The sequence below is a fragment of the Aulonocara sp. 'chitande type north' Nkhata Bay genome, linkage group LG16 (genome assembly GCF_057382095.1).
Source record: "Aulonocara sp. 'chitande type north' Nkhata Bay isolate Kocher_YH1m ecotype deep benthic linkage group LG16, A_spYH_male_GT1.1, whole genome shotgun sequence".
Lineage (NCBI taxonomy): Eukaryota > Metazoa > Chordata > Actinopteri > Cichliformes > Cichlidae > Aulonocara > Aulonocara sp. 'chitande type north' Nkhata Bay.
Window position 1 is genome coordinate 21,218,687 of NC_141359.1, and position 19,188 is coordinate 21,237,874.

The 19,188-nt window shown below is 37.4% G+C and overlaps 2 protein-coding genes across 2 annotated transcripts; both read right to left on the reverse strand.

Annotated features, from left to right (window-relative positions):
* Positions 1–5,150: 5,150 nt before the first annotated feature.
* Positions 5,151–7,595, reverse strand: LOC147311419 (B- and T-lymphocyte attenuator-like). Its single transcript, XM_086267857.1, has 5 exons — positions 7,504–7,595; positions 6,145–6,474; positions 5,999–6,046; positions 5,782–5,910; positions 5,151–5,684 (listed from the first exon to the last, which is right to left on the reverse strand). Exons 1-5 carry the CDS (start codon positions 7,583–7,585, stop codon positions 5,341–5,343), a joined length of 933 nt encoding a protein of 310 aa, XP_086123983.1. The 5' UTR covers positions 7,586–7,595; the 3' UTR covers positions 5,151–5,340.
* A 2,421-nt stretch (positions 7,596–10,016) lies between these two features.
* LOC147311420 (uncharacterized) lies at positions 10,017–16,284 on the reverse strand. Its single transcript, XM_086266469.1, has 6 exons — positions 16,201–16,284; positions 14,412–14,741; positions 14,266–14,313; positions 14,055–14,177; positions 13,929–13,960; positions 10,017–13,424 (listed from the first exon to the last, which is right to left on the reverse strand). Exons 1-6 carry the CDS (start codon positions 16,280–16,282, stop codon positions 12,948–12,950), a joined length of 1,092 nt encoding a protein of 363 aa, XP_086122595.1. The 5' UTR covers positions 16,283–16,284; the 3' UTR covers positions 10,017–12,947.
* Positions 16,285–19,188: the final 2,904 nt, after the last annotated feature.

The window sequence follows — 19,188 nt, forward strand, 5'->3', positions numbered from 1 at the left end:
GTTAATGTCTTAAGAAAAGCCAAACCTGTGACAAGAGGAGATGAGTCACAATAGATGAGTCTACTATTACATATAATTGACATTCTTTAAATCTTAAGTTGGTTTCCTCTAATTTTTGAACTCTTTGAGGCTAGCTAACTTTTATTTCACAATTTATAAGGCAAATGCCCAAACTGCTGTATTACGTAAACAATGTAATATTGAGGTGGAGCAACTCTTACCACGAGGTGTCATTGTCAGAAATCTTTCTATCTTTGACTTCCTGCACACTTAAACTAAACCGCACTGATGCGGTTGGCAGACAAAGTGCCCCGTTTCTGACGGTGGCAGTGACAAAAAGAATGAGCCCTGTGTGTGGGACAGATGTGAGATGACCTGGTAAAGGTGCTTGCTCATATCTCTCTTCACACTCACACCATGTCTGTCTGGTAGTTCTGTTTCACAACAAGTAATGAATGGACAGGTAAGTAAGTCAAATGATAAGCTCAAGTAAGAGGAATGCAAAAACGTGCAATAAAATCACTGCATTGATTAATGTTGCAAACAACATAATGGTTCCAAAGTCACAGATGAGCCAGTGATTACAGTGAAAAGCTGATTTCTCTTTTTCACATGATTGCTAGCCTTGACAAATCAACCCAATGACTGAACAACACATTTTCACTGAGTCTGTGCAGAACAAATCTATTTACGCACTGGATTTTCTGCGAAATCATTGTTTTTAGTTTGTTTTCCGTATTGCTCACTGCAAATGAAGAATATAAAGAAAGTAATATTAAAACATAATAAAAAGCAACATTGGAACGAATCTGAGCGTGAGAGTTGCTGCTTCTGGTCTACTCAGAATAACTTCAGATGTCCGAAAGCACACCTACACAACCACAAGCTTCCTCTGTTCACCTCTTCTGCAGCATGGTTGATCGCTTATCATCTGCTCAACAGCACAACACAGCCACACGCCAGTGCACTTTTTTTCATTTAACTTGTGCGTTTTAAATTAAAAACATTTAGGAAATGTTATTTTGACAGCATATGCTGGGTTTTTAACTTGGTTAATGAACCTGCTGTTTTCCAGGAGGTTTACTGCAGTCTTGATGGTTGATGAAGTCATTCACAGCAGTCTTGATTTTTTTTTTGTTTGTTTCTTTCTTTTTCAGTTTGGAGCAGAAGGCTGGTTACCACAGGGCAGGAAAGCTTGTGGCTTTGGTGATTATGCAGTTCCTTCCAATTCTTTTTTCTATACTAAACGATATTTGTTACCCAACTAAAAATAAAGCCAGTATGGAAGTGCAAAATGCTTCCCTTTCTTTAATGGCTGCTACAGGCTCCTGTGTTAAAATACCCAGATTTACAGCATAAATACAACCAGACACAACAAATGGGATTTTGTTCTCTGGCTTCTTCTACCTCTGAGACAAAAGCACGTTCCGGGGTTTTTCTTTTCCACTTAATTATTTTAAAATATTTAATTTAATTTTTTGTGTGTGTCTTTGTGATCTTGGGAAGATACTCTTTGTTTTTGCTAGTAAAACTTGGCAACTCATTTATGATCAGAGTGAATTACAGATTGCCATTGCCAAGCTGGTATCCAGTGCCAATGTTGGCTGAGAGCTCTCTCCTCCAAATATGGTTGCATCAGGTGACAATAGAGGCAATTTTTGCTTTGGAGTTCTTTGATATTTAAGAATCCTTGTTTTGTGCCTGAAATAACCCACAATGCACACCCACATTTTCTGTTTTACTAATCTGTTCACAGTTGTTTGAGTCGAAGATTTTAGACCAGATGGCATCTAGTGATTCTCAATAGTGCCTGGGTGGTTTTCAATGACTTGCCTCTCCAGACCATAATCACATCCTCACATTAGGCATTTTCTAACAGTAGATTCCTTTACTATGTGCTGTGCCCTGATATTTTACAATCTTTCATAACAGATGTACGGTTTTTTAGTAGCCTTTACATCTCATTGTAAGTTTTCCAGGTACAACAACATGTATAATACTGAGAAAAATGCCATTTTTAAACGTATTGTTTTCATTGGGGCGATCGTGGCTCAAGAGTTGGGAGTTATCAATAAGTTTGATGTGTCACATGGCCCTCTTCCTATTGAAAAAACAAAAGTTGTATCCAAGATGACTGACTTCTAAATGGCCACCATGGTCACCACCCATCTTGAGGAGTTTGCCCCCTCACATATACTAATGTGCCACAAACAGGACTTTAATATCACCAACCATTCCCATTTTATTACAGTGTATCCATATAAATGGCCCACCCTGTATTTTAGAAAAGGGAATTAATCATGTTTTTGTGATATACCACTGGCCAACAGGCCAAACAGATTGCAGTTTTGGCTGTGGCTGAAGCTTCAAGGGGATTCTGTTCAGCTTTCATGAGACTCAGTCGAGGATAGCATTTCCCTGCCCACAATATATATGTTGGGGATGGGGCACTGCTGACTTCAAGTGAGGGTATAGACAGGCAGACTTCCTGTCTGCCTTTCTATGCAGGCAGACTTCCTGCCTGTATAGAAAGGTAGGTCTATCACTTCATGACTGAACTGCTGGGGCTTCTAAGCATTTTCACTTTGCATTAATACTGTGGAATATCTGATTGTGGAGAATAGGAGGGAAGAAATTTCACAGACTTCGCTTATAGTGAGCTCTTTAGAGCGCCCCATTCTTTCATAAATGTTTATTTAAAGGCTACATTGTTGGTACTTGATTTTGTAGACCTATAATGGAACTAAAAACACCTGAATTCAAAAATTAAAAGGTGTGGCCCAATACTTTTGTCTATCTCAAACTCTTCTTCAAAGGTGAGGGAAGGTGGAGCAGGAGAGCGGCTGATGGATTAGTGGCGGCATCTGCATCTGTTTGGTAGAGCAGGTGGATATTGGTCAGTCTGTGTTCCTACTCTGAATTATGGCTAATCTGTGGGTGACACTTTCACACAATTGTTTGCAATTGTTTACAGAACTTAAATGTGTTTTTCACTGCTTAAAGTTTCATGTGGCACCATTAAAAAAATTTAACTTGTATCTGTTCTGAAAATTGGGTTAAATAATGTCTTTGTTTTGCTTTGTTTGCTTGTTTGTGAATGCCTCCAGTTTCAGACCCACACATACAATGACTCAGAGAAATCTGAGATGCAAGGGAAAGAAGTCCATGATGTTAAGGACTTCAACCTCCAGCAGTTATAAAACATGGAGTTTACGCTGGCAAATAATGGTATTTGTTTGTATCATAAGCTGGCGTTCTCTAATTCTTCCATTCTCATTTGCTTGTAGTTTCTAGTACCTTTAAATAGCTAATCATTGCTACCCTTACTTGAAAAGTGGCACCAACAGTAAGGTCATCACCCAAACTGCAACACTAAGTATATAAACATGTGGTTGAGGTGGAGCACCACTTGCCACATGATCTCATTGAAACCTTAAATCTGTCCATCTTTAATTTCCTGCACATTTAAGTTAAACCCCACTGCTGTGGTCAACAGACAAGGCGTTGTATTTCTGACACTAGTGGTGACAAAAAAACAGAGGCCTGTTTGTAGGACAGAAAAAGGTATGAGATGAAATCATGGGCTTTTACAAATATTTGTTCATATCTTCAAGCATCTCTGGTGTTGTTACTGTATTTTGCAACATGCCATGAGTGGACATGATCATTTTTTATCTGTTTAATCGCCTTAATATAGGAACAATAACGAGCTCATTTAAGAGAAAAATAAAAATCTGTCACGTTTGGCATCCTGTAACAAATCAGAAGACTGCATTAGAAATATCAGTAAGTCTGTACAGAACAAATCTATTCCATTAATGAATTTTATGGCATTGTCAAAGTTTTGGCCATCAGAGTTGAATATGTTTATTTTTTTTAAAAAATTCCAACTCAATTACATGGATTTGAATGGGGGAACAAAGTCATATCAGAAAATAAAAAGAAATTCAAAATAAAATAAAAGCATTGTCTGGATTAAACCTGAACGTGAAAGAATAAAGTTGCTGCTGCTTTTGGTCTGTTCATGATAGCTTAATAGGACACACAGTGCATCTACACAACCACAAGCTTCCTCCATTCACCTCGTTTGCAGTCTTTCTCATCACATTATGCCACTTCATACAGTCATGTGAAAGATAAAGTTTTCACACACACCCATCAATTCATCAGACTGTGGAATCATATCTAGTAGCAATAATTTTTCAGTCCTTTGAGTTTTGAAGCATTTGTTTTTGTAAACTGTCTTGAGATTCAGCATTTATCAAATCTGGGTTGAAGTCTGTACTTCGACTAGGTTGTGGAAACACCCTGATTCTTTTCTCTTTCAGCCATTCTGTCATACATTTGCTATTGTACCTGTGCTTGGGATCATTGTAGTGTTGCATGCCCCAGTTTTGGCCAAGTTTTAGCTATTGGACAGATGGCCTCACATTTTACCTCGAGAATACTTTGGTATACTGAGGAATTTGTGGTCGACTCAATGATTGTAAGGTCCCCAGCTGCATCACAAACCAAAAAGCATCCCCCTTCCACCACCTTGACTGAAAGTTGGTTTGAGCTGTTTGTGCTGATACACTTTGTTTGGTTTTTGCGAACATTTCAACTTTGATCTCATCTGTCTAAAATATATTATTGCAGAAGTTTTGTTGTTGTTTTTTTTCAGATGCAACTTTGCAAACCTAAACTATGGTAGAACACTTTGTTTGTTGGTTTTTTCTCCTGGAGTCTTTGTCCTGGTAACTCTTCCAAACAAGCCATAATGTCTAATGTTTTTTTAATTGTTCTGTCACAAACTTTAACAGGCCTATATAACCTAATCTAGCCTCTGAGCATTGCACTGTCAGACCTTGGAGTGAATATATGGTGTTTTGTTGCTCTAGATTGTTGCTCTAGATTGAAATTGCAATAACACTAAGTGCAATACTCTCTCTGGCATCATTGTATTATACTCATATTGTATGCATTTGTACTCTATTTTATTCTATTTTATTCAATTGTATATAGTATTTTATTTTATTCTATTCTATTGTGTACTGTATCTTATTGTTATCTTATTCCAGTGTTTTTCTTTAATTTTTCTATGCAACTTTGCACTGTCCACTGCTGTAACAAAACAAATTTCCCACGCGTGGGACTAATAAAGGTTATCTTATCTTATCTTAGATCAGCCAACTTGGTGAAGATCTACTTAGATTTACTTAGTTTTTCACAGAATTATATAGTCAAACTTTTTTCTTTACATGACTGTACTGATTTACACTTTTACACAATTTCATCAACAAGTAGCCATTTCAAATGAAAAAAAGTGAGGGAATGTTGATGACAGCATATTCTGGATTTTTAACTTGATTGTGCCATGGTGTGCTGTTCTACTAAACCTTGTTTAGTAGTATGTCTGTGGTTGATGATACCATATACTGCACATTGTTGATATTTAAGTGCTGGATTTGAAGCTGAAATCTGATGCTCATGGGGCTGACAAGTTGGTGATTCTGGTCTTTCAGCAGTGAAAGAAGACTCTGGGTTTTTAACTTGGTTACTCATGTTGTGATATTTTCCACCCTGTTTGGTAGCGTGTCTATGTTTGATGATAACATATAGTGCACATTGTTGATATTTAAGTGCTGGATTTGAAGCTGAAATCTGGTTTGAACAGGGCTGGGCTGCTGGGGAGGTCAGTGCTCCTGTAGAAAAAGTCAATAATTAAATTACCCATTTTTAGATGGTAAATTCAATAAATTTAGTTTCAACTATCCCCCAAAAAATAAATAATGCTCTTACTTTTCCAGTCATAAAAACTCTGGAAGATGAGGGCAGTCAGTATGAGAATCAGAAGCACTATGCCAAAATAAATGTAGAAGTATGGCCTCCAGTTCTTATCCTCATTGTGATCAGGGCTCGGTGTTGTTCCTACAAAAGCAGAATCACCAGATCAGTCGTGCTAAACTGCATCCACGAAAATGTTGGCAGTGATTTTCTGACAAATAAAGCTTCTCACCTGCATTTTTATCATTATTATCGGGGGTTTCAATCCCCTGGTACATGTCTTCAGGGAATGATACATAGTAGACAGAATTAACACTTCATATTTTATTATTTTATATTTTAATGCTGATGAAGAATAAAATATACCTGAAAGCATACCTGATACTGAGATGATGATATAATGGCTGCTTACGCTGCCATTATATCCTAGTAAACCACATCTGTACATGCCATCGTCATGAATGGAAATCTCCTTGAAATTTAAAAATGAGATCAGCTTATCCTTATCAGGATTCTGTGTTATCTTCACATTTTTTGTTTCATGAATCCGTTCACAGTTGACTGAGTCAAAGAGTTTACACCAGGTGACCTCCAGCGTTTCTCCACAGTGTATAACCGGACAGCTGACTGTCAGACTTTGTCGTGGAGGAGTCTTCCAAGTGCTGTTTCTTCGGACCATAATCGCAACATCACACGATGCATGTAAACCTAAAAATAAGTAAAGAAGAGAGATTTAGAGGTGATAATAGTTTAAAACTGTTTTTCTTTGTTTTTTAAATTGTTTTGAACATTATCTTATTTATATCTGATTGTTGTATAATTAAATTATTGAGTTGATTAAAACAGTCACTGTATGTAGGAACTATTGCATTTTTTGACATTACTCATAGTTCTTAGCTTGACTATGGTGCTTGTTTTACAATCTTAAGCATCAAAGTGTTATTCCTGTCTTACACTACTGTTGTAACTACTAATAGCAAAACATATATTATGGGCATCAAATTGAAAATAAGCTAATACCATTTATAAATTATATTATTAATTTCAAGCATTTTACATGTTTTCTTTGTTCTACTGCGAATAAAATATGATTTTATAATATATGCAGATTTCTTGCATTGTGTTTTCATTTACATTTTACAAAGCATACCAATTACACAAATTGTCATTTTCATACTAAAATTGTCAACTTTTGTATGTTGAAGATTAAATCTTAATTTGTGTGGTTAAAATATCATTTTGTGATTTAATATCAGTATCACACATCAAATTTGTATCAATTCTACATGCTATGTTTAAGTTCAGGATTCAGCAACACACATGAAAAAACAATAGAATAAAAGAAAAAATAAAGATCAAAACAAGATAGGAACCAAAATGGAATGGGAAAGCACTCATTCTATGGCAGTGCTCATTTTGTGCACTCCTTGGAAGGAATACAAAGATTAAACTTAAGAATCAAATTACTTAAGAGCTTTCGCTTTTTAAAATATATTGCAATACTTTTACTATCATGACACGGTGTCATGTTTCAGTGTACCCAATTATTATATCTATGTCTCTTATGTTCTCCATTCCAGTCTTGTGCTCTCAGTCTTTACTTTTCAGTCTCAGCAAACAAATATCTCATTTGTTTAAGTTGTTCTTCCATCCATCCTTCCATTTTTACAATTAGTTTATATTAAATAACTTATCATTAATAGAAGAGCTTCAGAAAAAGCATTAATAAAGGTTTACCTTTACCGTGTCCATCTACAGAGACAAACACAAAGCAGCAAAAAATCATCAGAGAGTTAAATCTGTCCATCAGGCTCATCATACTCACGACCTTAAATTTTCAAATCATCTGTTGAAGGTACTGCAGAGGCTTCTTGTACTTGTGAAAAACTCACCACTTCCTTACTCCCTGCATGTGTGCTGCACACACATGTGCATTTCATGTTGTTACATGTTTTTTAGTTTCAGTATTAAGGAAGAATGAAGTTACTCCATTTCCTCCTCGGTTTGTTTGTTGTTTATATTTGATTTTTATATTCCTTCTTAGCATCAAGGGCCTTTTGCAGCTATTTCCACTTCCTTTTTATTTCCATTAGCAGTCTGGTTAGGGTTTAAAGAGTTTAGTTCCTTGTGTTATTTTCCTTAGCCTTTACCTGTGTGCCTCTGTGTTAGGTTATATAGTGTTAGGGTCTTATCTCTGTTTTTGTGATTTCTTGTTTTACTTTGTTTTACTGTCATGTCTCTCTTGTGTCATGCCTCTGCTTTTATTTCCTGTCTGTCTTCATCTTCATTTTGTTCAGCTGGGTTGATTTTCCTTTCGGTTTTCACTTTACACATTAGTAAAGACAACTTAACATTATTAATAAGGTATTGGAAAATTTACCTTTAAACCATGAATGAACCAGTAGACTTGCTCCAGAGTGAGAGTCCCTGTCCTTCGTGGAGTCCATGCTGGGATGCTAGATAGTGCCCTATTCAGAGACTCCATTCTTCCTGCTGGGCAACATGTGAACAATGACAGTGAACTCTGAAAGGCTTATGTAACGGACACCTAGTTCAAATATAGGGGTGTTCATGAGCGCACTAGGCGCCAGGACTCCTTAAGTGCCAAGTCTAGGATTGATTTTCTAATAAGGCCATCAGACCTATGGCTCTATGTCTTGGACACTCGGGTGAACAGAGATGTTGAACCGTTAATAGATCACCACATGTAGTGAGGTTGGGCTGGAATGTCTGGTGGAGGGCCCTGTCTGGAATATCTTCACTGTGGACACTGAGTCCACGTGGAGCATATTCCACTTTCCTGTCTGTCTTTACTGCTCCACTATCTAATAAAGGTAAAATGCCATAAATCTGTCTTTAAAAACAAATAAATAAAAGAGCAGCATCAGGGAAGAAGTAGGACAATTCATCCACTACTGTAGCTGAGGTCACAGGGTTAAAAAAGTTCCACCCTTGGGAGGTGGATGAAAATTCCCCATGTCTTTATTGTTGTAGGGCTGTCTTCATTAAACTGGGATAGTGTTTTCCCTCTTTAACAAGGGAGCTCTCTGGGAAGGTTAGTGTCATCAGTCCACCCTTTAGTCAAACCTCAGATTGAAGAGGAACAGTGTAGCTTTCATTCTAGTTGTGGTTCAGGTGGATCAACTCTTCATTGCCTCAAGAATAATAAAGATTGCGTGAGTTTTTGTCCAATCTCACACAACCTTCTCTTTTAGAACAGCTTAAATTATGCTCTCCAATGGCCAGGCCACTTGGGCATGGGAATTGCTCCAAGTCTGGATACTTCTGGGTTTTCTTGGTTGACCTGCAATATCATGTGGAAGTGAACAGTAATTTTGAATTGGCAAACTGGGGTGAAAGTCCTCAGTAAGTTTTTGAAAAGGGGACTCTCTGGGAAGCTTTGTCCCAGCTCTATATAGTTTTTGTCCTGTCCTACAAATCAGCATGTTCTGTAGTCACAAAGGAGTCATTCATTGCTTTCCTTGATGTGTCCTTTGGAGGTTTGCCTCAGGAATATGGTGTATCAGGCCAAAGGTTACAGGCCATTTAGTCCCAGTAAAACTATAGAAAGAGATTGGTTCACATTGTAAGTGGACTGGACTCCACCAGTACTGAGCTTCTGTTCAGAACTTTTATGGATGGGTGGGTGGTGTAAGGTCAAAATCAGTTGATTTGTGGGCCTTACCATCTCATTTCTGATTTTTTTTACATAATGTAGTGTAAGTTTAAGGTGATCAGAGTGATAATCTCCAGGTTGTACTGGCCAAGTGTGAAACAACTGTGGACAACAATTAGCACCAAGTCTATGACCATGATTCTCAGTCGCAAAAGTTAAAAGTACCCATTTCAGGTTGGGGATGAGCTGCTGCCCTTTGCTCATGCTTGAGGGACATACTAAGCAAGAAACTGACACATGGAGCTGTGCAGCATCTGCAGAGAATGTCTGAAAGACTGAAATTAGACAAGCAGGTGTTGGAAATGTGCTTGATCCAAAGGTTGTCTGATTTCTCCCTTAGAGATATGGTGAGGAACATGAAATGGGCTCACAGCAGAGTCACTCTTTCAAACTGAAAGGAGCCAGGTGTCAGGTTAAGGCTGTGTGCAGGCAGAAGTGGAAGTAGAAGGACCCAAAGTGCAGACACTCGGAGGTGGAAAATAACTCAAAACTCAGCTTTTATTGCTGGATGGCAAAACGTAACAAAAATCCAAATAAACTTACATGACCAGGCAGACAGAACACACAGCCTAAATGAGCGTAGATCAGAACACAGACACAAAGAAACACAGGGCTTAAATACACAGAGGGAGCAATCAGGGAATGGGTAACAGGAGGGAAACACAGCTGGGGCAAATCAGGCCTAACGAGACAAGGGGAAGCAAACCCAGACACAATAACATCAGACATGGACTTTCAAAGTAAAACATGAAACGTTACACAGACTCACAGGCAGGCACTATAACAAAGGGAACAGAGACGTGGGACCAGGGCAGACACAGACACTGACTGGACGTGGGGATACAGCAGACAGGGGAGACAGCAACATGGAACACAGACAGAAAACCAGAACACTAAAACTTTAACCAAACCCCACCCAGAGAACCTAAACTAAGAATAATCCTAAAACCCATAAAGCAAAGCTAGAATATAATGAAATAACAAAATCAAAGAACCAAAAACACAAAACACTGGGTCAACGACCCAGGGACCCTAGCACCAGGTTGTTTCAGGTCTATTCAAGAGGCCCAAGAAACAGACATAATACACCTCTTCTTACCTCTGAAAACCTCCATAGACACTGTTATGGCCCGTCTAGGCGCGGCCAGACCACAACATAAAGGGTGATCCATCCCCGTCCAACCCCAAGCAGCACGTCACACACTTAATATTTTGTGACAGTGATTTATTTACAATAAGTGCAGTTAAACGAAGGAAGGGAGCATATCATAACTTCAGGGTGAACCCAAGGCCAAAACAACAAACAAAAAGTAACCTATCTCAGGAATAAACACAACTTACCTACTCAAAAGAACTAAACCAAACGGCAATCACTTTCCTCCCTGCCTAACAAAAACAGGAGAAAACTGATCAAACAAAAAGGCGGTCCACCCCTACATGCTCTTACATTAACATAATATAGTGACACAGTGAACGGTCTGCCGGTTGGGTTGGGCCGAGGATGAATGAATTGGCAGTCCCAGGCGGTCTCTTCTTATCCGCTGTCTCGCAGTCCTCAGCCAACTGGTGTGAGCCATCCACCAATCCCGGAGGAGCACCTGGACACTCAAATTCACACATGATTACGATCACAGTCGTAACAGACACAGATAGGCAGCATATAGCTATCTAAAAGACATGTATATCCCATTATATTGATGCTCAAAGTTATGGGAAAAAAGCATATTGTAAATAAAGAAAGAATCTTGGCTGGAGTAGGTGAAAATTAGATTTGATTGGCCGTTTTTATAAGAGCTTAAATGTGTTTTTCTGTGTTTAAGATTTCATGTGGCTATTGTATTTCAGAAGTAATGAAGGTTAAAAAAAAACTTGAAATATTAAATAATAAACATATTAAAAGCACTCATTATTCCATGGTATGAGCCTGGGCACACTGCTCACCAGCTTATAAATCACAGCAAACCTTTCCACAAGCATAATGTAGTAAATGAGTGTTATTTTCTGTCAATTTCTGTTTTTGAAACTTGACAAGAAAATTATGATCATGCATTACTGCTTTATTGACCTGTTAGCTGATATCACACACTGCACATACAGTAAAAGATGGCCACAGCTCGAAATTATTAAAAGCGAAGGCAGTTCACAAGTACCTTAAATCTGAATTCTTTCTAAGAACGAGGGGCAACTTCTGTGATTTCAAAAAGAAAAAATGTTTGGTCGTATAGATATGAAAAAACTTTCCCTGGTAGTCTATTGTAGTCTATTGTCTATGTTTTTATTTTAAAAAACAAAACAAAAAATCAAACATGTATATATACAAATACATATATACTAATGTAGATAAACTGAGTGTAAGTATTAGAGAGCCAGGATTAAATACCCATTTATACTGACATTTTAAATTATACTAAGCAGTTAAATTGCAGCTTTACCATAATTGTTTTAATATTTTTGATAAACGCCTCTTTTTTCCAGGAAAATGCTCTAACTTCAGACTCACTTATAAAATGATTCAGAGAAATTTTAAAGGTGAAAATCCCCCTTAAACAGAATTGCACACAGTGTATGTCCACAAAAAGGCCATAACATTTTACAAGGGGAGATTTCTTTAAGGTTTCCAACCTCAAATGGTTAACAAACATAGAGTCTACTATGACAACTACTGTGTTGTCTTTATTTAATATTTCCTCTAATCCCCCCATTCTCTGTTGCTTGTAGTTTCTGGTACCTTTTAAAAGCTAACCAATACTACTCTTTCTTGTTTTTCTTTTAGTTTAAGTATAGAATATGTGAAAAACAGGACCAATAATAAGGCCATTGCCCAAAGTGCAATATTAACAATGCGTACATGTGGTTGAAGCTGAGCGTCCCCTGTTCACAAAATGTCATTGTCAGAAATGTTTCCATCTTTAACTTCCTGCACATTTGAGCTAAACCACACTTCTGTGGTCAATAGGCAAGGTGTTGTCTCTGACAGTAGTGGTGACAAAAACAACAAGCGCTGTATGAGGCACAGGTATGAGAAACTGTTCATATCTCTTAAATCTCTCTAGTGCTGATTAACATGTCTTTTTTTAATGACTGCCATCTTTCTATAACAAATCAGTCAGAAAACTGCATTTAAGTGTTATTTGTCTGTCAAGAAGAAATCTGTTTATGACCTTTTTATGAAAGTACGACAGTTACTGCAGTCAAGTCAATACAAGGACTGGAATCAGATGACATCAGAAGCACAATACAAAGTACAATAAATTATTAGTTGAAAAAGAAGTGCTGCTGCTGGGAACAAACCTGAGGGCTAGAGAATGAAGTCACTGCTGCTTCCGGTTTAGTCACGATAACTCTAGAAGACATGCAGTTCACTTAGAGAACCACAAGCTTCCTCCATTCATCTGTTCTGCAGTATGGCTGTACAGCTGTACGTTTCATCACATGACTCCACCACATTTTGCAAAACATTTTTCAGTTTTTTCATCTGCAAGTGTCCATTTAAAATCAACAACACTCAGGAAAATTTGATGACAGCATACTCTGGGTTTTTAACTTGGTTAGTCTCGGTGTGCCGTTTTCCAGCAGGTTTGCCGTGGTTGATGACAGCATACGTTGCATAGTCTTCATTTCTGACTGCTGGATTTGAAGCTGAAATCTGGTACTCATGCGGCTCGTGAGCTGGTGATCCTGGTCTTTCAGCAGTGAAAGAAGACTCTGGGTTTTTAACTTGGTTAGTCATGGTGTGATATTTTCCACCCTGTTTGGTAGCGTGTCTATGTTTGATGATACCATATACTTCACAGTCTTGATATTTAAGTGCTGGATTTGAAGCTGAAATCTGGTTCGAACCGGGCTGGGAAGCTGGTGATACTGATCTTTCTGGAGTGTATGATGAATAGATGTCATTTAAAACAGACAAGTTGGTCAGTGGGACAGGAGTGGAAGGAGGGCTCCATTTAGGGAGGTCTGGTATCATAAGAGTCGGCATTTCCTATGGCACAAAACACCAAAATGAGAATATATTAAACATATATTAGAATATATTAGTAAAAAAAAATTCTCGACACTCCCATGACAATAAATCTTAAGCAAGGTGGAAGATAATTAGCTTAGAAAACAAGTCAAATCAGCCTGCCAGGTTGTCAGAGGCTCACAAAATGTTATATACTGTATTACTTGTTTATTTTATGGCCTATAAAAACATTCAAACTGAAACAAAAAGAAAGAAATTGTTCATCAGTGAGTGAAACTACGGGTTCTCCTATTTTCAAGCCTGTTGTTAGACCAAAAGTACCCTGAAAGAAAAGTCAAAAATTATACTACTTCAAGGTGCCATTAGACGCTGGCTCCAAAAGTGAGTAAGTAAAATTTTACTTATATAGCACCTTTCAAGACAAGGATAACAAAGTGCTTCACAACAAAGTAACAGTGCATAAATAATACTTTTTGTCCCCCCAAATATCCCAAAAATATATTTTGATATGACCAACATTACCTCTCCCTTTACGTAGTTTAAGGTCAGCACTCCTGTAGAAAAGCCAATAAATAAATTACCCATTTTTAGATGGTAAATTCAATGAAATCAGTTTCAACCATCCAAAATAAAAATTAGTGCTCTTACGTTTCCAGTCACAAGAACTCAAGAAGATGAGGGCAGTCAGTATGAGAATAAGAAGCACTATGCCAAAACAAATGTAGAAGTATGGTCTCCAGTTTTCATTGTGATCAGGGCTCAGTGTTGTTCCTACAAAAGCAGAATCACCAGATCAGTCGTGCTAAACTGCATCCACGAAAATGTTGGCAGTGATTTTCTGACAAATAAAGCTTCTCACCTGCATTTTTATCATTATTATTGGGGGTTTCAACTCCCTGGTACATGTCTTCAGGGAATGATACATAGTAGACAGAATTAACACTTCATATTTTATTATTTTATATTTTAATGCCGAAGAAGAATAAAATATACCTGAAAGCATACCTGATACTGAGATGATGATGGAATGGCTGATTACGCTGCCATTATATCCTAGTAAACCACATCTGTACATGCCATCGTCATGAATGGAAATCTCCTTGAAATTTAAATATGAGATCAGCTTATCCTTATCAGGATTCTGTGTTATCTTCACATTTTTTGTTTCATGAATCCGTTCACAGTTGACTGAGTCAAAGAGTTTACACCAGGTGACCTGCAGCGTTTCTCCACAGTGTATAACCGGACAGCTGACTGTCAGACTTTGTCGTGGAGGAGTCTTCCAAGTGCTGTTTCTTCGGACCATAATCGCAACATCACACGAAGCATGTAGACCTGCAATTATTTTTTTTTTAATTAATGCGTAATTCTTACCAGAAAAGAATTAACGCCTGTTTACGTAAAGCATATTTTCTTCTTTTGTGATCACAACAATGAAATACATTTTTTATCTTAATACTATATAAATTGTCCCATCCCACACATGTCGTCCATCTTAATTATTTATCTATCTGTCATTTTATTAGTCTAATTATGTCCCAGAGCTCTCTGGAGTGCTAACATTTCAAAGACAGAGAGAATATAGACATAATGGTAATTAGATGCTGTGTATTTAAAAACAACATGTTTCATATTCACATGTATATTTATACATAAGACAATTTATTTTATACAGTTTGTATTTCATTCTATCAGTATTGTTTCCTCAGTAACTGGAGGACTTACTGGCCATTTACTTGCGCAAGATAAGATTAAGATTCATGTTTGTAAAGATTTGTTTTAAGTTTTATCTTATCTGCTACAGATGTAATGTTTACATGATTTAATTAATGTTTAATTAATGTTTTTACAATAAACTTTATGATAATATGCATTGTATAAAGGAACTGTATTGTATTGTGTGGCTTTTGTGTGGCATGGTTGAGATTTAGTGCCGTGAGGCTGCATGCCACAGAGGGAAATCTAGTTGCAGATTTTACCTTTACTCCGGTTTACACTGAGAGAATGCACCTCCTGATCTGAAGCAAAAGCCCTTTAGTCTTACTCACACATAATTCAGTGCACAGTCAAATAATAGACACCTCAGAAACCTAATATTAATGATGAGAGGTGTAACAAATCTACAGATAGACAAGAAGCCAATAATACTTCGAGGTAGTGCCCATATGCCCTGGTAATAAAAGGTAATAAAAATATTCACATATTTTCTACGATTTTCCCTCATCATCTATAATATTGACATGTCATTTCCATCATAGTGGCTGTAACACATAAATATGCCCAAATTTGTCATGCCATGTTCAAATAATTCATATCAGCACATTTTTCCAAGAACAACATCTGATTATTTGGTTAATTAGGTGTGCCTTTATGATTTGACGTTACATAAAATATCATCTCTCTATTTTTTTTAAACTCCATAGCGTGCCCCAGAAGTACGTCACTATTATAAAATGTATGTATTGTTAAATGGCTGTACATACTCTTTTTATTTAGTCCAGCAACAACGCCATGTATACAACAATAACAATAAAGTGTGCTACATTGTTTGTTTTTGGTACAACTTTAAAGAAAGTTGAATTAAGCATTTTAATCTCTGTCGTGTTTTTTTCACACTCATTGTGTTAAATATTAAATAAATAGTTTTAAACTTCTATCTTTGTTCCTCAGTAATGATTACTCTATATCTCTCTAGTCTATGTTCTAGCAGTGTGCTCTAAAGTGTTCCTACCCTCAAACAACCATGGCACATCTATAACAGCTAGTCCATCAATAAAATAATATCTATGTTTACCTTTGCCGCTTCCATGGACAGAGACAAACACACAGCAGCAAAATATTATCAGATAATTCAGTTTATCCTTTAGGCTCAACATGCTCACAGCCTGAAAGTTTTCAAATAGTTGACTGTAGGTACGTCAGGGGCTTTTTTTCACATGTGACAGGCTCACCACTTCCTGACATCCCACACGCATGCCACAACCATTCGGCACATTTTGTGTAATTCAGTATGCTGTTACTTAACAAAGTTTCCAGCAATGTTAAGGAGGAGTGGACTTTATGTAATCAAAGAAGTACTTTTCCAGTATCTCGCTGGTAGTTCGGTACTTCGACTCAAGTAGTTCCATTAACTTTTTGGCTTGGTGAGGTCAGCTGCCGTGCTGGATGCTCTCCTAAGTTATTTTGTAAATTTTTGTAGTAAATTGTAAATATTGTAAAACTTTTCTTCTGTCATTTAATGGTCGGGCATTGTACAGCTACAAGCATTTCACCCCCATGTCATACTGTGTATGGTTGTGTGTGTGTGACAAATAAAATTTGAATTTGAATTTGTTTGGTTTATGACTGGAGATTTATCAGCGGGGCTTTAGGGGACTAGGAAATGTTTTGTCATTGCTTCTCAACTATAATTAAACCCCTATTTTTAAAACCCCCATCGTGATCCTTAGTGCTGGAAGCATTATCCACAGTTGTTTAGTTATTTTACAGAAGTTGTTTCATTCACCTTTATATGGACCCTGAGTTTCTAAAGGTGGCTATTGGACCTGCTTGAAATTGTACACTTAACTAAAGCTAGCTTTCCAGTGCAGAGTAGAGACTGTTAGGGCCCTGTGCAGAAATTCAACGGGGCCCCTCTAACCAGCGTTCTTCACCATTATCTCATAATTAATCTGGAACCAGTCAAACAACTGCTTGTCTGACTGGTATACTTGTATTAGGCGTCTCTCCTCCACAGTTAAGATTATATTAACTGTGAATTATATTTAATGTGAGAATAGCTCCTTTTTATATTCATGAAGTAGCTTTCATTGTTGTCCATAGCTTTGTTTAAACAGGAGTTAGAGGAGGAAGGCTGGGCCCCCTTAGGGAGGTCAGGTGTCTTCTACTATTATGGTAAGCTTTAAGCATTGATTAAGAGTTTCAACGTTTTTCAGCCCACAGGGCACTCGACTTGCCTGCGGCCTGTTACGCCTCGTGGCAAGCAGCACTTCTGTGTAATTCTTTTTTTGTTTGCTAATTAATTTCTTGTTTGGTAGTTTTGTCATTTGTCAGTTTGGAAAATAAGTTATGTTAAAATTTGTTTTCCTTTATGGGTATGTAAAAACAAACCAAAAGATCTAAAAAGTAGTATTAAATTTGTAAGAACATTCCACAATACAGTCCTAGAGCATTGCATTTTTTTTTTTAAATGAAGATGCAGCAGGGTTTTTTTAAACAAAACTTAAACATGCTGTTATTTTGTTTTATTTTGTTTTATTAACTGAGGGTCAAAGTGTTAACATGCACAAATTCACTATCTAAAAAAGAACACTTTAGCTTTGCCCCAGAAAATGAGGAATTTCTGATAGTTTTCTTCAGACTTAAACAGGAAAATTGGATCAATTATTACTCAAAAAAATAATCTTTTCTTCACACTCGGGTTACCAGTATACTTATATGAACAACTTATAATACCGATCATGCTTCAGCCTTCATTATGCTGCAACCTGTGTACATACATGTGCGTTAGAAATCTGAAGTATACAGCAAGAATGACTTTTGTTTTTACTCTTTTTTGCTCTGTCTGTGCAGCCAGCAGGTGGTGTAAGTTCACATTCACCTTTCTATGTAGTTTGTAGACAATGCTTTTCAGGGTCATGTGAATCAGAGCATACTTTTCCAACAGCATCATCTGGTGGAAAATTGTGTGTTACTTCATGTGGATATGCCATTATGTGTGTCTCTGTACAAAATTAATATAATCATTTATTTCTCTTTTAGCTTTTGGTAGTTATCTATAGATAAACATTTTGGACCACAGTGACATGAGAGTATCACACAGCTTCCAGATATGTCAGTTGCACACCCATGATTAGTGATGTGACGTTCTGTATCGAGGCTTCGAGTAATGGAGGGGGCGTTTCCGCGATGCGCGTAACGAGGCGTGCTTCATTTATGGGAGGAGCTGAAAATGATGACATCCGAAGCCTCGCTGACCGGCTGTACCACGTGACTGGTTCAGGAAGTGGTTTGAACTTCGCCGCGAGCTATGACAGCGATATAAACCCCTCAGACTTTATTCAAAATGTGGGTGTTTGATGGAGAGTTGCGGTTAGTGAGAGTTTGGAGACCGTTTGGAGGTTTATGAGAGTGAGGAGAGAAAGTCAGGAGAGAATGGAGCCAGCTAAGAAGAGGAGGATGTCCTCCCCTGTGTGGGAACATTTTGATCTTATTCCAGTTCATTTGCACTATAATGTGTAATGAATGTGTTATGTTGTTTGTGACTGTATTGTTTCAATTGTTAATAATAAAAATTTAAAAAAAAAGCTGCAGCCGGGTCTACCCGCATGTGCAGATGTTTTCTTCTTCTTCTGTTCGTTTAATGGCAGTGTACTCCCCAGTGTACGAGGATACCGCCACCTGCTGACCGAGCGAATAAACCCTATTATAAACTAAAAAAAATAAATAATTTGATCTTATTCCTCCCAACAAGGTATGTTAATTTCTACAGAAGATGTATTTTCATAATACTGATGGTGCAATACAATTTATGTTAAGCTGTCTTTACTTTTGTACAAGGTGAAGTGTTTGCTATGTGCCAGGGAGCTGGGATATAACAACAACACCTCATCTAGGCACTGCTGTAATGTTACTAAATGATATAACAATATTATACAACTGCAATAAGTTACGTGTGTGATATTTATATTTGTGCTTTGTTTTTATTGTCTTTCCTCAGGAGAACAATCTCAAATAGATGAAGACCTGGTTAGCATAGTGATTGACTCCCAGCCATTGTGGA

Bases quoted from the DNA above. Each gene is read 5' to 3' on its own strand.
- LOC147311420 (XM_086266469.1), bottom strand. From the start codon at position 16,282: ATGTTGAGCCTAAAGGATAAACTGAATTATCTGATAATATTTTGCTGC. The intron at 14,314-14,411 runs GTATGCTTTCAG...CATTCCCTGAAG, and splicing joins CATCATCATCTCAGTATCAG to ACATGTACCAGGGAGTTGAA. The intron at 14,178-14,265 runs GTGAGAAGCTTT...CTGCTTTTGTAG, and splicing joins TAATAATGATAAAAATGCAG to GAACAACACTGAGCCCTGAT.
- LOC147311419 (XM_086267857.1), bottom strand. From the start codon at position 7,585: ATGATGAGCCTGATGGACAGATTTAACTCTCTGATGATTTTTTGCTGC. The intron at 6,047-6,144 runs GTATGCTTTCAG...CATTCCCTGAAG, and splicing joins TATCATCATCTCAGTATCAG to ACATGTACCAGGGGATTGAA. The intron at 5,685-5,781 runs GTAAGAGCATTA...CTTTTTCTACAG, and splicing joins GAGTTTTTATGACTGGAAAA to GAGCACTGACCTCCCCAGCA.